This window comes from Lissotriton vulgaris, chromosome 5, assembly GCF_964263255.1.
Source record: "Lissotriton vulgaris chromosome 5, aLisVul1.2, whole genome shotgun sequence".
NCBI lineage: Eukaryota > Metazoa > Chordata > Amphibia > Caudata > Salamandridae > Lissotriton > Lissotriton vulgaris.
Window position 1 is genome coordinate 985,518,337 of NC_141693.1, and position 15,156 is coordinate 985,533,492.

The following is a 15,156-nucleotide window of genomic DNA, read 5'->3' on the forward strand; positions in this document are numbered from 1 at the left end:
GGTATTAGTGGAAGCACATTTAGTACTACATTTTGCTATTTATGCATACTGTGGGAGAAATTAGTACCACCCCACTTATGGAGCTATTTACAGAATGTCGGATGTTTTGTTGTTATACCACAATTCGGTAATACCTTTACCACAATCAGTTATGATGACATTACTGCTAATATAGAGATAAATGTGGCAAGCATTGTTTGGTCTTTTTTTCTGACGTCATTGGTTTAACAATTGGTTTAACAATTATACCAGCTTTTTGCTTGAGCTCTGGTATTAATAAGATCACAATGGAGTACTTTTCACTTGATGCAAAAGTAATGGTAAATGCACTAAAAACTCCTTTACAACATTTCACCAGACTTTGTAACGCTTCCCACGTGGTCCGAATCACCCCGAATTAATATCTCCATAAATAACAAAATGCACCCAATATTAGTACGCGACTTTTCTAAATTTCTTGTGACAATGGCTTATCTAGTTAAGGAAAACTTCCCTTTTATGATCTGGTTTGAAAACACTGTTGTTTAGATTACATATCTGTAGCAGTTCTTTAAAATATGTCTAGAGTGGGCTTTGGTACCCACTGGAGTATTACTCTCTCACTTCATGCTATCAGCTCTCACTTCGTGCTGTCAGCTAGGCCTGTATCATTTCACCTTCGAAGAAGTGCTTCCATTAGAATGCAAAAGGATTATTCTAAATCTGAAAAATAACCCCAACAATGCTGTTTGTCACATTCAGTTCTTTTTCTTGTATGTGCATTTGGGGAAACAGCGTTTACAACGCTGTGTTTACACCGCACGACCTTTACCACTCTGCCATTACAACGCAAGTCGTTACTACGACTTACCCTGGATGGCGCTGTTGGTTAAGGAATATTGTAATTTTCTATTCCAACACCTTCCCTACTGTTACGTGGACTGGTGTTAGAATAGAAAATTAGAATAATCCTCAATCAGCGCCCTCCAACGCAAGTCGTAACGACTTGCGTTGTAAATTCCGCAATGTAAATTACCGCGATCAAAGTTATCGCGTTGTACTATCATACATCTGTGTATTGGTTGACCTCACAAACATATGGGGCAACGAGTCCTACCAGATAACTGTTCTGACAGCAAATGAATCCGCATAATCAATAAATAAGCTTTAAACTCAGTGGATTTAGAAACCAGGAAGATTTATATCAAAATCAACACAGAAGGGAAAAATATATAGTTATTCAGGATTGCTTAGGAAATTAACATAGGGAATTTAGCATCAGGCTCAATCAAGTGCAGCAATAGTGTGACACTGAGTCAAGACAACAATATTTTAAGTCCTAAGTATGAGACAAACTAACAAGGGTTCAGTCTCTTAAGTTAGGAAGTCAGAAGACATGGCTCACTTCCTAACGCTTCAGATTTAATAAGCACATTCACTATAGAAGTCAATAGAAATTGTACAGTCCCCATAAGGTGAGTAAAGCTGGACCTATCACAATACAGAATTATAAAATGTCACCTATAGCCCTTTGCTACCACTACTCCCTAAATAAGTATTAATGTGCTCTAATCTGACCTAACCACTGGATGTGGCAGTACAAATCTTATTATTAAAACAATTGAAATCACATAAGCAATGATGCAGGCAGAAAGCGCCTTTAATGTTCTAAAGTCTTCCTCTGTAGCTCTTCGAGACCAGTATGTCAATACAGAGCATCAGTGCACATTTTGTTATGTTCGGTGTCAGAGTAAGAAATTAAAACCTGCTCAAGGGTACGTTTAGAGAAACAAGATGGAATTGAGGCCTAGGTGACAAGAATAGGAAAACCCAGTTCTTCGAAAGTGCAATATTTTAGTGCGGAAATATTCATAATATTAAGCACACATTTTTAATAAATTAAAATGTTCTCTTACATACTCCTACACAGGAAGTAATATTTTGCTGCTTTTCACCAGCATTGTCAAATCCAGTAGGACAGGCTTTAATGTGATAAATAATATTTGTGCATGAAATGTATGCTAACGCCATTTATGACATTGGAGCCAGATCTATTAGTCTGTCATTTGGTCATTCTTTAAATGTAGCTGCTTTTACTTTTGTATTGTATTCTTGCAACATTCATAATGTGGGTAATTTAGGAAGAGTCTCAAGTGACTGGTTGCTTTTGTCCTTCCCCCTTAGTATGGAATTGTGCTGGACGCTGGCTCCTCCCACACCAACCTATATATATATGAATGGCCAGCGGAGAAGGAGAATGACACTGGAGTGGTGAAGCAAGTAGACATGTGTAAAGTTGATGGTAAGAGAAACATTTCATCAAGAAAAAAGCCGGAACCTTATGTCAACCAGAAATATGTTTTAAAATATGTCTATTATGTGATGTGCATATCCTCTTCCCTCGTTGTGGCTTTTTCGATACTCTTGTCATAAATGTTTGTTCAGCATTCTTTACAATTCAATACATTCAAGAATGGTGTAAAAGGCATGCAGAAGAGTGAGATGACAAGGTGAAAGTCCCTAAATCGCTCAATAACTCTTATTAAGCTGTTAACTCAACATTTCTGACTGATGCAACAAATATGTATTTGACCACGAAACACATTTACTCCCACCTGGCAAATCCAGGACCTAATGAAAATGTTTTCATGCTTACTTGGTAAGATCTTTTCCAGACATTTGTTTCCTGTATCACAAGCCTCTTAACTCCTTTTTACGCCATTGTAGCAACACTGGTTAAAGGAAGGTTAAACCATTTGCTTCTGTTTTTTCTCCACACAATTAAGGTAATTATAGACGCAAATAAGAACTTCAATTTCAACTGTAGCAAAGCATTGGTAGTTTATACCAGAGTTTTCAAATTATGAGGCACCATAAACCCATCCCCATTTCAGTCAGAAAACTCTATAAAATTACAGGAGTCTTGTCAAGGTCAGGGCAGTCACTTGGGGAAGACCTCTGTGCTGTCACCTCTCCCTAGGGAAAGCAAACTGGACCATCAGTTCCCCAGTATTAGGGGTGTCTTTCATAGATTCACATGCTTGAATATTCTCCGTCGTCGAAGTGTGAGTCCCACGGTACATAAAATAGCAGTGATATATGCATATATAAGTACAATTATTATAATTATAAAATACATATACTTATATAAATAATATACAGTAAACTCAAAAGTACCATAGAACTGAATAGGCCCATAGAAAAGCCTAAGGGAGAAACTCAACTTGGTAACATATCAGTGTCATTATGTTTTGGTCCAAATTCCAGCCAATCAGGCTGCAGTTCCCTCTAGAACCTTCTCCTCAGAAGCCCAAGACCTCGGATTTTCTACTGCACGTCGTGTGAAGGGAGTCTCCCTGAGCTCTGCTCAGTTTTTTTTCAACTCTAGCTGTTTATTTCTCAAGAAATGTCTTCAAATAAGAAATCTTTGTTTAAAGCTTGCCCCTCTTGTGGTAAACTGCGCCTTTTTCATGAGGATCCACACAGTAAATGTATTTACTGTCTCTACCCAGACCACGAAGTTAAAAACTGTAAGTACTGTCGCACTTTTCCTCCTAAGACTCTGAGGGATAGAGAGGCCCGTCTCCTTCTGTGGCTACAGAAGTTGAAGACTTCAGAGTCTGTGGTTTCTGAGGTAGAAAGTTTGTCATCTGGTATTTCTAAATCCTCTCAGAAGCGTGGGTCTGAAACTGAGGTTCCATCTCCTTTTCTGAAGAAGAGTAGATTGTTGGAATCCCCCAGGATTGCTTCCCCACAGGATTTGCTTCAGGGCACGTCTACTGGACCTGGTTCTCTGACGTCTGCGCCCAAAGCCTTGCCTTCCTCACGAAAATCTGGCATTGGCTCGTCGACGCGACCGTTGACGTCTTCGGCGACAACGAAGACTGTGGCTGTAGCCTCTACGTCGACGACGACATGCTCTATGTCATCCAGTTCTACATCGACGATGACCACCTCGTCGACGACAACCCAGGAGGCGAGACCCATTGCTTTCATTGTGAAGATTTCGTCGACGAGTGACAAATCAGTATCGTCGACGAAGAAACCATCGTCGACGCGAACACCGTCGACGCTCCCATCGTCGACGCGAACTCCGTCGACGAAGACCAAGTCATCTGAAAGCAGCTCGTCGACGGGCTCATCATCGTCGACGGTGCCACCGTCGAAAACCATCATATCATCGTCGACGGCTTCGTCGACGGCTGTCATCCCGTCGACGTCTACATCATCGTCGACGACTAAGGCTCCAATCTCGTCGACGGCTCCGTCGACGGACAAGAAATCTTCGTCGACGAAGGCAAAACCTTCAATCTCAGCCTCGATTACCTCTATGACGACGACGCAATCGCCTCAGGTTGGTTGTAAACCTGCCGCTGTAACGTCTACGGGCTCATCCACATCTCAGCAACCTTTGATCAACTGCAGCCACTTTTACATTGGTTACTGCTTCTTCTTTAAGAACGGTGCCTCTCATTCGACTGAGTCCAATCAGGAGTAGAACTCGTCTTCCAGACAAATTGTTTCAGTCTGGTGAGGAAGAATCCGGAAACGATTCAGAGGTGGAACAACAGTTCGGACTGGCGTCTAGTCCATCTGATTTGCACACTAAGTGCCAGGAATATAGTGATGACGGTGACGAAGAGGAAAACGTCGAAGATAGGAATGAATTATTTCCTGTTGACGAATCCGAAGCAGTCACCTCAGAGCCGGTTACGCAAATTCCACTTTCTTTGGTCATGAATTTGCAGCACATGCTTGATGACTATAACCGCAGGTTTCCTCCATCTACACCTGCCTCTCCAGCATCACATATTCCTCCACAGCCTCAACCTCCACAAGCACCTGCACCTGTTCCATGCGCGTCACCGAGGGGTGCTCGTCCTGACACCGACAACGAGGATCCTGATCCTCACAACACTGACGATGACAATGACGTCGACATGACTGATTGGGACAATTACAGGGCTCAAACACCTTCCACTCCGCCCACCTCACCTATTGCATCGCCTCCAGTGGACATTTCACATTTCCATTCTTTGATGGTCCGTGCTGCAAAACGCTTTCATCTCACTGTCGAAAAACAGCAACATGAAAGTGAATGTTTTTTATATGATTTTGAGGACGTCTCAAAAAGGCAATCTCACACTATATCAATCGTTGACTTTATTTGGCAGGAAGGCCTTAAATTAATGGAACATCCAAATTCTGTACCTGCAGTCTTGCCCAGATTGGACAAAAAATATAAGGCTCCTGCATCTGCTCCGGCCTGTTTGGTGTCAGAACCAAAAGCAGATTCGGTAATCACTCAAGCGGCACAGAAAAGATCTCGCAATCCTGCTACACCACTCACGTCTCCTCCTGATCAGGAAGGCCGCAAGTTGGACTCTATAGGGAAAAAATGTACAACAATGGCGGCTACTACAGTCAGAGCGGCAAATACTTTGGCTCTTTTGGGCCGTTACGACCGCCAGATGTGGTCCGAAATTGCCGCACTGATTCCTCAAATACCCGAGGCCATCCGTGCAGAAGCGCAGGCCATTATTCAGGAGTGAGAGATAATTTTGTCCGAAATTATCGAATGCGCGCTCGACATTTCCTCCACTGGTTTTCGACAATTGGCCGGGGCTGCAGTCTTGAGGCGTCAAGGCTGGCTGAAATCTACCACCTTCCGTCCGGAGGTACAAGCAAAAGTCCTGGACTTGCTGTACGATGGAGAGTCTTTGTTTGGCAAGCATGTTGACGATGCCCTTGAGGCAATAAAAAAGGACCCCGACACTGCGAAGTCCTTGGCTACCCTCCAGTACAAGAAACGACCCTTTCGGGGAGCACGAGGTAGAGGGGGAGGTCCCTCTACTTTTCGAGGATCAGGCCAATATCGTTCCTACAATACCTACAACGATAACAGGCAGAAGGGTTCTTACCAAACCCAAAATCGTCAGTCTTCCACCAGACCATACCAAAGAAAAACAACTTATAGAGGTGGCGAAAACAACAAAAAGCAGTAACAGACTCAGTTCCTTTATTCAGCTGACTGTGCATCTTGGAGGTCGCATCTCAAAATACTTTTGCAAATGGTTAGAAATCACCTCCGACCAATGGGTCCTGGACGTTATCTCCAAAGGACATACCCTGGAGTTCACAAAATTCCCTCCTACTCGTCCACCTTCGGGGCCACCCTCTCCACACCTCAAAGAACTTTTGGCCCAGGTAAAATTGATGATCAAAAAAGGAGCCATCGAGGTAGTGCCGCAAAGTCAACGCTGCAAGGGATTCTATTCCCGGTTTTTCTTAGTCAAGAAAAAGTCGGGAGCATGGCGTCCAATTTTGGATTTTACGGCCCTGAACCAATTTATCATTTCGAAAACTTTTCAGATGTTAATTCTGCTTCAAATTCTCAATTATCTCAATCCAGGGGAATTCTTTTCAACCATCGACCTCCAAGACGCATATTTCCATGTGCCAATTCACCCCAGACACAGGAAGTATCTACGCTTTACAGTCGGACAGTTGCATTTCCAATTCAAAGTCTTACCATTCGGCCTCCGTTCAGCACCGAGGGTCTTTACCAAGATCATGGCTCCGGTAGCTGCCTTTCTGCGCCTACAGGGCATACAGTTTTATCCATACCTGGACGACTGTCTGATAAAGGCTCCAAACCTCCAACTGGCAATCCAGCATACACAGTCCTGCCTCTCCCTGTTTCAAGACTTGGGCCTTTCCATCAATTGCCAGAAGTCACACTTTCGCCCATCTCAGCGACGAGATTTTCTAGGAGCCCCACTAGATTCTCAGCTGGCAATGGTTTTTGTCTCCCAGGAAAGACAAGACCGTATGCTCCAGATGGTACTGTCTCTCCAGTCAAAACTGTACGTTTCAGTCCGGATGTTGAAATCATTCCTCGGCATGGCCTCCTCGGCCATACAGTTGATTCCCCACTGCAGACTACGTATGAGGGTCGTCCAGGAGGAGTTAGACAAGCAGTGGAAACAGATTTCAGGATCATTCAACGATAGGATCCTTCTCACGTCCCGCATTCAGGAGGCTCTGGAGTGGTGGGCTCACCCTCCAAACATTTCAAAAGGTCGGTCTTTTCAAGACGCTGCTCCGACTCTGACGCTCACAACCGATGCTTCCCTGAAAGGCTGGGGAGCACATCTCGAAGGTCTATCAGTACAAGGAAAATGGACTACGGTCCAACGCACTTGGCATATAAACCACCTGGAGCTTCTGGCGATCTTCCTTGCCCTGAAGTCTTTTCAAAGGATTGTTCAAGGTCAATCTCTGCTGGTGAGGACAGACAACAGCACCAGCATGCATTACCTGAACAAGCAGGGTGGCACAAGGTCCCTTTTGCTTTCCCAACAAGCACAGGAGATATGGAATTGGGCGATTCGTCATCAAATTCATCTCCCAGCCATCCATGTGCTGGGTGCTTCCAATGTCCTGGCGGATTCACTCAGCAGATCTTTCTCGGACAATCACATGTGGGAACTCAATCAACCAACTCTCGAGTTCATCTTCCGCCAGTGGGGCCAGCCGCAAATGGATCTTTTTGCGACTATCACCAACAGGAAATGCCAACGCTTTGCAAGTCTTCATCCCCACAGAGTCGAGCGGAATTGCATTTTCGATCAGCTGGTTGAACGCATTCGGCTACGCTTTTCCTCCGCTTCCTCTGATTCCGCGCTTGCTACACAGGATGATGCTTCAACCCTGCCACATCATCCTGATTGCACCCAAGTGGCCACGGCGCCATGGTTCTCGGATCTGCTCTTGTTCTCCCAGAACGAGCCAAATCCCCTTCATCCACTGCCTCACCTCCGATGCAGCAGGGACAGATTTGCCATCCGGATCCGGCATACCTCCAGCTCTATGCCTGGAACCTGAACACCATGAATTTGCACATCTGACCATCGACGCGGACTTTAGAGAGGTGTTGGCGCACGCCCGTGCTCCTTCCACGATTAAAACCTATCAGTTGAAGTGGAAGCGTTTCTGTGTCTGGTGTCATCCCAAAGCCTTGGATCTGATGACCGCCAAACCAGAACAGATCCTGCCTTTCTTCCTATCCCTTGCAAAGTCAGGACTTTCCCACTCCACTCTGAAGGTATTTCTAGCGGCTCTCTCCCGCTTCCGCCATGATGGTTCGACGTCACTGTATTAATCTAGAATCATCCAACAGTTTTTCAAAGGCCTCTTCCGTATGTTTCCATCCATTCGGCGTCCTCCGCCTGCTTGGCGCTTAAACCTGGTTTTGTCTCAGCTCCTCCTACCTCCTTTTGAACCCATCCATTCAGCAAGCTTAAAATTCCTCACGTGGAAAGTTGCCCTATTGCTCGCCTTGACGTCATCTAGGCGTGTCAGTGACATTCAGGCATTCACAATTAAGCCTCCTTTTCTTCAGTTTTCAAAAGAAGACTGTTACACTACGTACTAATCCAACATTTATTCCGAAAGTTCAACGAACCAATCATTTTAAAAACTTTCTTTCCTAATCCACAGACTCCTGCGGAACGTTCATTACATTCCCTGGATGTGAAACGTTGCCTTAAATTTTACATTCAGCGCACTGCAGCCATCAGGAAATCTGATCAACTGTTCGTGGCCTACGGCCCGATCTGCAAAGGACAACCTGTTACCAAACAAACTATTACTAGGTGGATTTCCTCCACCATTACCTTTTGTCATAAACGGGCTGGCAAGCCTCTTCCAGCTTCAGTACGTGCTCATTCCACTAGAGCTGTGTCAGCCTCTACTGCCCTCTTTGCGGGGGTACCTCTGCGACACATTTGCAGAGCTGCTACGTGGTCGAGCAGCCATACATTTACGAAGCACTACTGTCTGCAGTCAACAGACGCCGCTGATGCAGCAGTCGGACAAGCGGTGCTGCGGAATCTTTTCCATTAAAGGTGAGCCTCTGTTGCTACCCGCCTCCAGTCATAAAGGTTTTCTCTTTAATATGATATGTTTATTATATGCTTCAATTTACTGTTACCTTTATGACTTATATGGTGCTTACTGCTTTCTACTCTTATTCAAGTATGTGAATCTATGAAAGACACCCCTAATACTGGAGAAGAACATAAGTTACTTACCTGTAAACTGTCCTCCCCTCAGAGGCTCTCTTCTCCTCAGGCACTTTGGTTACTCTGTGCTACGAAAATATGAGGTCTTGGGCTTCTGATGAGAAGGTTCTAGAGGGAACTGCAGCCTGATTGGCTGGAATTTGGACCAAAACATAATGACCCTGATATGTTACCAAGTTTAGTTTCTCCCTTAGGTTTTTCTATGGACCTATTCAGTTCTATGGTACTTTTGAGTTTACTGTATTTCATATATATATATATATATATATATATATATATATATATATATATATATATATATATATATGTATATGTATTTTATAATTATAATAATTTTACTTATATATGCATATATTACTGCTATTTTATGTACCGTGGGACTCCCACTTCGACGACGGGGAATATTCAAGCATGTGAATCTATGAAAGACACCAATACTGGAGAACCACAGTTTACAGGTTAGTAACTTAGGTTCGTAGCTTAGTCGTCTTATGTGTTCCGGTAAGTGCACTTCCAGAATTGTAATAACAAGGGTGACACTGAGGAAGAGGTGGAAATCGGAGAAAAGATGAAAACCCCAAAAATGTGAGGGGACTCCATGTCTAACTAGCGCCTTTGAACAGTCTGTGTGAGTTTTGTCGAAGCTGATTGTGAAAACAGTTAATATCTCTGTAAGTAACGGTATTTCTTAAAGCCAGGGTCGTCCCACTGTTTAAAATATACTTAACGAATCTGATAGATGCAGCTCTCACCTGCTGCCAGAGCCCCGTCCTCACAATCCGGAGCAGCTGGAAAAGTTTGAAAGAGATGAGGCATAACATGAAACTGTCAGTTTCCCATTAATGAGAGAGCAGGCTAAAGATGTATGTGCAGCCAGGCTGCAGCTTATGAACAGAGGGGCAATGTCTTGCATGGAAACATGCTATATTTTTACAGGACAGGACTGGTCTGGTAACAAATAAAGGTTTGCTTTTGTGCAATTACAGAAAGTTATTAGGCAAAATGCAAATCCAGCATTTTGCATGAAATGCGTTTGCATCCATTTTGGACATGATGACCCATTTCATGCGTTAAAAAAAAGACCTCTAAGAGCAGAAGTGCCGTGAACAACAGCAGTTCATGTGCAGATCGTTTGCATTGGTCCAGCACTATAATTTAGAAGTGAATGCAGCATAATTACGGGTATGCCATAATTTCAGAAATTTCACATAGCAAGCGCAATGTGAAACTCTCAGAATTATGCCGCATATGTGACATTTTGCCAAGGCCTAATAATATTAGTGCAGACTAAAATCATTTCCTTTCACACGCAGAAGATAATAAACCAAAAACGTTGGGTTAAGTGTCCATTTGATTACATTTTACAGGTCTGTGAGCACAGGATAGAGAAAAAAGAACAGCATTTTACAATGGGGTCTCCAACTTTTAAAATCATACTCAAAGGGAGCATCATTGTGCAGTTCATGGTTGACACGTTTTATAGTGATCCTCTTTTTGGTCCTACAGAGAGATATAATGAAAGACCAGAGGCTAAAGTGTGAAGGGTCTATTGAGAAGGATGTTCCCAAGCTTTCTACGTTTTACAAAACCAGTTCCCATACTTTCTGTAAAAAAACAAGCCATTTCCAAATGGTTAATGACAACCTTCTTGTGCATGTGGCTGAAAGGGAAGTAGTGGGTCACCTGTATGAGAAGTCAAACGAGGGACAGAAAAGAAGAAAGAAGCATTCGTTCATGGTGACAATGTGTTCAATTGGGTGATCCAATGTCATCTTAAGGATTTGGTGAGCCCTAGGCAAGACATACTTTGGGGCCCCCTGTACGGAGTACATTTTGAATTTTAATACCTATTTCCTCCTACCTCAATGCAGCATGATGCCAAACAATGTTAATTATGTGTTAAACTTTAACAGGGCTACACAAAAACAGTAGAAACGGGTCTTAGTCGGGATGGCAAAAATTCTCAAGAAGACCCGGACAGAGAGGTAGAGTCAGAGGTAAAGGAAAGCAGAAAGACAGAGAAGCCTACATTGAGGAGTACAATAAATAGAGGTTTAAGAGAAAGTTCACTTCCTCAGGGGCTCCTTCAGAAAGTGGGTGCTCTCTGGCATTTGCCCATTTCCCCATCCCTTAAACAAACATCTCTAGGTTAATCAGTGTATCTAAAACTGCTATAGGTTTTAATTGATGGAGTGATCTGAAGCTTTTAAAAATGACAAAGATTAAATATTCCTAATGGGCAGGGGCTGCTGGCATGGCTTGCAGGTGGGGTGGGGTGGGTGGGGGGCGCTGCGGGCTGCTTTAACAAAATAAATAAATAAACTTACCTTGCTGACTCTGCCCCGGGTCCCGCATCTTCTCTCCTGCTCGCCTTTGTGCGACTCCAAGTTGGAGCAGGAAGCAGGCAGCAGGCTCCCACCCCTATGCCAATCGTAACGCCCCAATGGAGCGTTGTGATTGATCTGAGTGCTGTGACATAGTTCTCAGCTAAGGGCTGGAGGGGTGGGCATGTTCTCTATGCAGGCTGTAATGCAGCCTGCATGGAGACCAGGGAAGTGCGCATGACTGTTTTGGGAGGCCGAGAGGGCCAACCAAACAGTCATTGCGTGCCGGACGTTCTACCAGTGCTCTCCTGCCCCATCACGCACTTCCGCAGCAGGAGGAAAAAATTTAATTATAATAACATTCCATTATTATCATTTTATTTTTTCATCTCTTTGCTTCTCCTGGCAGTGGGGCGACGCTCCTCCGCCTTAGCAGAGGAGCTGCCACTGCTAATAGGTAATGTAAGGTTGTTAGTATCTGAGCTCTGGAGTGTTTCTTTCTAATGGAAACTTGTAAAAAAGGTTTCACCATAGCACTAAAGACTGTCTAATTGCAAGTTTCTAAAAATACAATTTTTAAAAGATTGTGTTTTGCCCTATGCAGTGAAATTCCTTGCACATTTTGCAGCATTTTATCTTAAACGTTATGTAGCACAGTATAAAAATGAAAGCATATTGCAGTCCTTTATTTTGTCTATGGTTAGACACAAAGACATCAAGCAGTGTCGTAATAATCACAAGATTTCAGAACATGTAAGAGTTAATTTCCCCATTAGTTTAACTTGCATTTATTTTTCATTTAAGTTGTGTGTGGTGTTTTATGTCAGTGACCTGAAGGTAAGAGACCAATAACATTTTTACAGAATATTTTGTTCGATTTAGTCTCATTTCTAGTCTCATAGCAAGTTCCATTACATGCTATGAAAGACCCATAACTTATGCCTAGACTGTCCTGTTTTCAGTGTTTATTTTTTGTGGGTTTCATTGTTTTTCACACCTTTTTTAAATAATTGCTTATCAGTGTTTATTCATCTGCTTAACTCCCAAAATAGGCACAAACTGGGTTTTCCATTGTTTAAAAAATGTTTTAGTTGTCATTGTTATGAACCACATATTTAATTAAAAGTCAGTAAAGTTTAGGAGTCATTTTTGATGACAAACTCCTCTTCCACCATCATGTGAATTCAGTAGTTTCCTCATCATTCAATACATTAAGGAAAATCAAGAAACTACTCCCATATCTCCCCAAAACGGCAGGAAAAACACTAATTTCAACACTTGTGTTCTCACGAACTGACTATTGTAATGCCCTCCTCCTGAATGCACAAGAAAAGGTCATCTCTAAACTCCAGATGATACAAAATGCCTCAGCTAGAGTCTTACTGGGCATTTCAAAATGTAGTCCCGTCTCTAAACATCTAAAACAACTGCATTGGCTCCCCATCAGAAGCCGTACAAAATTCAAATCCCTCTGTATCGTCTACAAGGCAATCAACAATGTTGGACCCAAATTCCTCAAGAACTCATTCAAACCTCATACCACTTCCAGAACGCTCTGTTCTAATACTGCCCACTTGCTCAACATACCCAGAACTAGAAGAGTTAACTGGGGAGACAGATGCTTCACTATCGCCGCTGCGAAATTGTGGAATTCCCTTCCCCTTAACATAAAAACCAGTCCCACCCTTATCATCTTCAGGAAGCAATTAAAGACTTGGTTCTTTTCTCAGTAATTTTATCATCTTCAGAAAACACTTAAAGACAGGGTTGCCTTCTTAGTAATCTCACCTCAGTTGTATTAAACACAGCTTATAGCGCCGAGACACCCCTGGGTAATTGCAGCGCTTTAAAAATCGCATAAATAAATAAATAAAGAGAAGACATGTAGGTTCTGTTGTGCCTTCCCATTGGCAATGTGTCCAATGGACCTATGTTAGACTGTTTTAAGTATAGAAAGTCTACATTGCACTCTCACTCACACTAACATCTCATTACCTCCCACACCCAATATGTCAGGACTCTGGTTTGTAGGACTGTTAATGGATTAAAAAGTAAAAGTGCTACATTGAAATGTTTTAATGAACAATTCCTTCCCACAGTTAGCATTAACCTATTCCTTACTGAATATTATGACACTGTAAGGATCAGTAACCCTGCCAACAGCATAGTACATTGTGAAACGTATAACATTTTATCATACCATATTAATTTGTAGCCCTGCATTCTAAGGCACCTGAAAACTACTCCTTTAAGTATGTTTGCCACTGTTTTTTTGCACTCTGCCTAGCCGCATTATGGCAGTGCCGCTGTTGTGTGAACCTTAATAACTGCCAAATGTCCCCATGGCAAATGTCTCACTTTAAGTCGGTCTGACCTTTTAACAGACATCACATTGTATTCTGGGACTTTAAATGTTGCTGTTAACATCATTACTACCTGCTAAAAAACACAGCAGTAAAGTACAGTTGAGTACAAAGACAGTATTAGTTGAAAGCATAACACATAGCAATGGGACACCTTCTAGATATTAACTTTGTTGGTTTGTGGAAAATCTTGGTTTGTGTTTTCACCACTATCCCATGTGTATTGTGACAGCACTCTTTTCACATGTACTTGTCGCTACCCCTTGCAATAAATGTTTAAATCCTGGGTGTTTGGCAGTAGACCTGCTCCAAATGCTAACTTGCTAGAAAAGGGGGCTAATGTATCAAGGGTTTTACCCATTCTGTGTGTGTGTGGGTAAATGTGATAGTACGTATTGTCCAAGATTCTTATGAGCCAGCCAATTCACCAATCGGTGAAAGCCTTAAACTCTGCCAAAAGATCAAATATGATTTTAATATTCCCAGATTCTCTACAGTGTATAAAATAATTTGATCAGACCTAAAACATGCTTCTAAACACTTCACCTTTAATCCAAGCAACCAAAACTGGAGGAAATTAACAAAAGTAGAATACTTTAGCGATATCCCTAAAGAATAAAAACTCAATGAGAATAATCTTAGACCAGTCTTTCTTGCTGCTGGTTACATTATGTTGTCCCCTTCTGAAAGAAATATAAAGGACTCCTTCTCTCTCACTTTCCTTTCTTTGAATGGCATCTTAGTTTGTGATTGTGCAGGTGTGGATCATGGTTTATATTTTTACACTTTCAGTGGGGGTTTTATCAGTTATTATAGTTTTAAACCAAACATAGGACAGCATAATTATGGCATGTACACACACACACACAGACGCACACCAACATTTATGTCAAAGGCAATGGCATAAATTCCTTAAACTTATAAAATAAAAAGAAGGTTCACCTGTGCCTGAACAGATCTCTTACCCAGCACAGTGATGCCGTCCAAGGGCAGCACAGGAAGCAGGATACTTGAATCAAGACACTCTGTCATGAAACTTAAAACATTTCAATGGCAAGCTGCACAAACTCCAATGCCCAGCTTGCTGCCTGCAACCTCTAATCCCATTCTTTGACAACTTGTCACCGGATGAGGTGGGGGGCAGAGAGGTTCGCTGATCTCACCCCATCCTGTGCCAAGTTGTGCAAAGGTGGGTGGCTTGACTGCCGCTGATGGATGTGCAGTGCCTGGTGCTACAGGGCTTCCGTCCGAAGCTCCCTGGGGCTAATGTTTCACCCATGTCATCAGGGTGTGGAGCTAACCCCAGGAGGCTAATGACCTCGCATGCGTTGGGGCTGTGAGATCGTCAGCCTGGCAAATGGTGATTGATTACAATCTGCCTGGCAGCGTGCTGATTCAGTAAGG

At 42.8% G+C, this 15,156-nt stretch overlaps 1 protein-coding gene across 2 annotated transcripts in view; it reads left to right on the forward strand.

Moving 5' to 3' along the window:
- ENTPD1 (ectonucleoside triphosphate diphosphohydrolase 1) overlaps positions 1–15,156 on the forward strand; it is a 346,298-nt gene that overhangs the window by 246,253 nt on the left and 84,889 nt on the right. For both annotated transcript variants that reach the window (XM_086922582.1, XM_086922583.1), the window contains exon 3: positions 2,164–2,281. In XM_086922582.1, the coding sequence (XP_086778708.1) occupies positions 2,164–2,281 (118 nt within the window). The remainder of the gene's footprint in view (positions 1–2,163; positions 2,282–15,156) is intronic.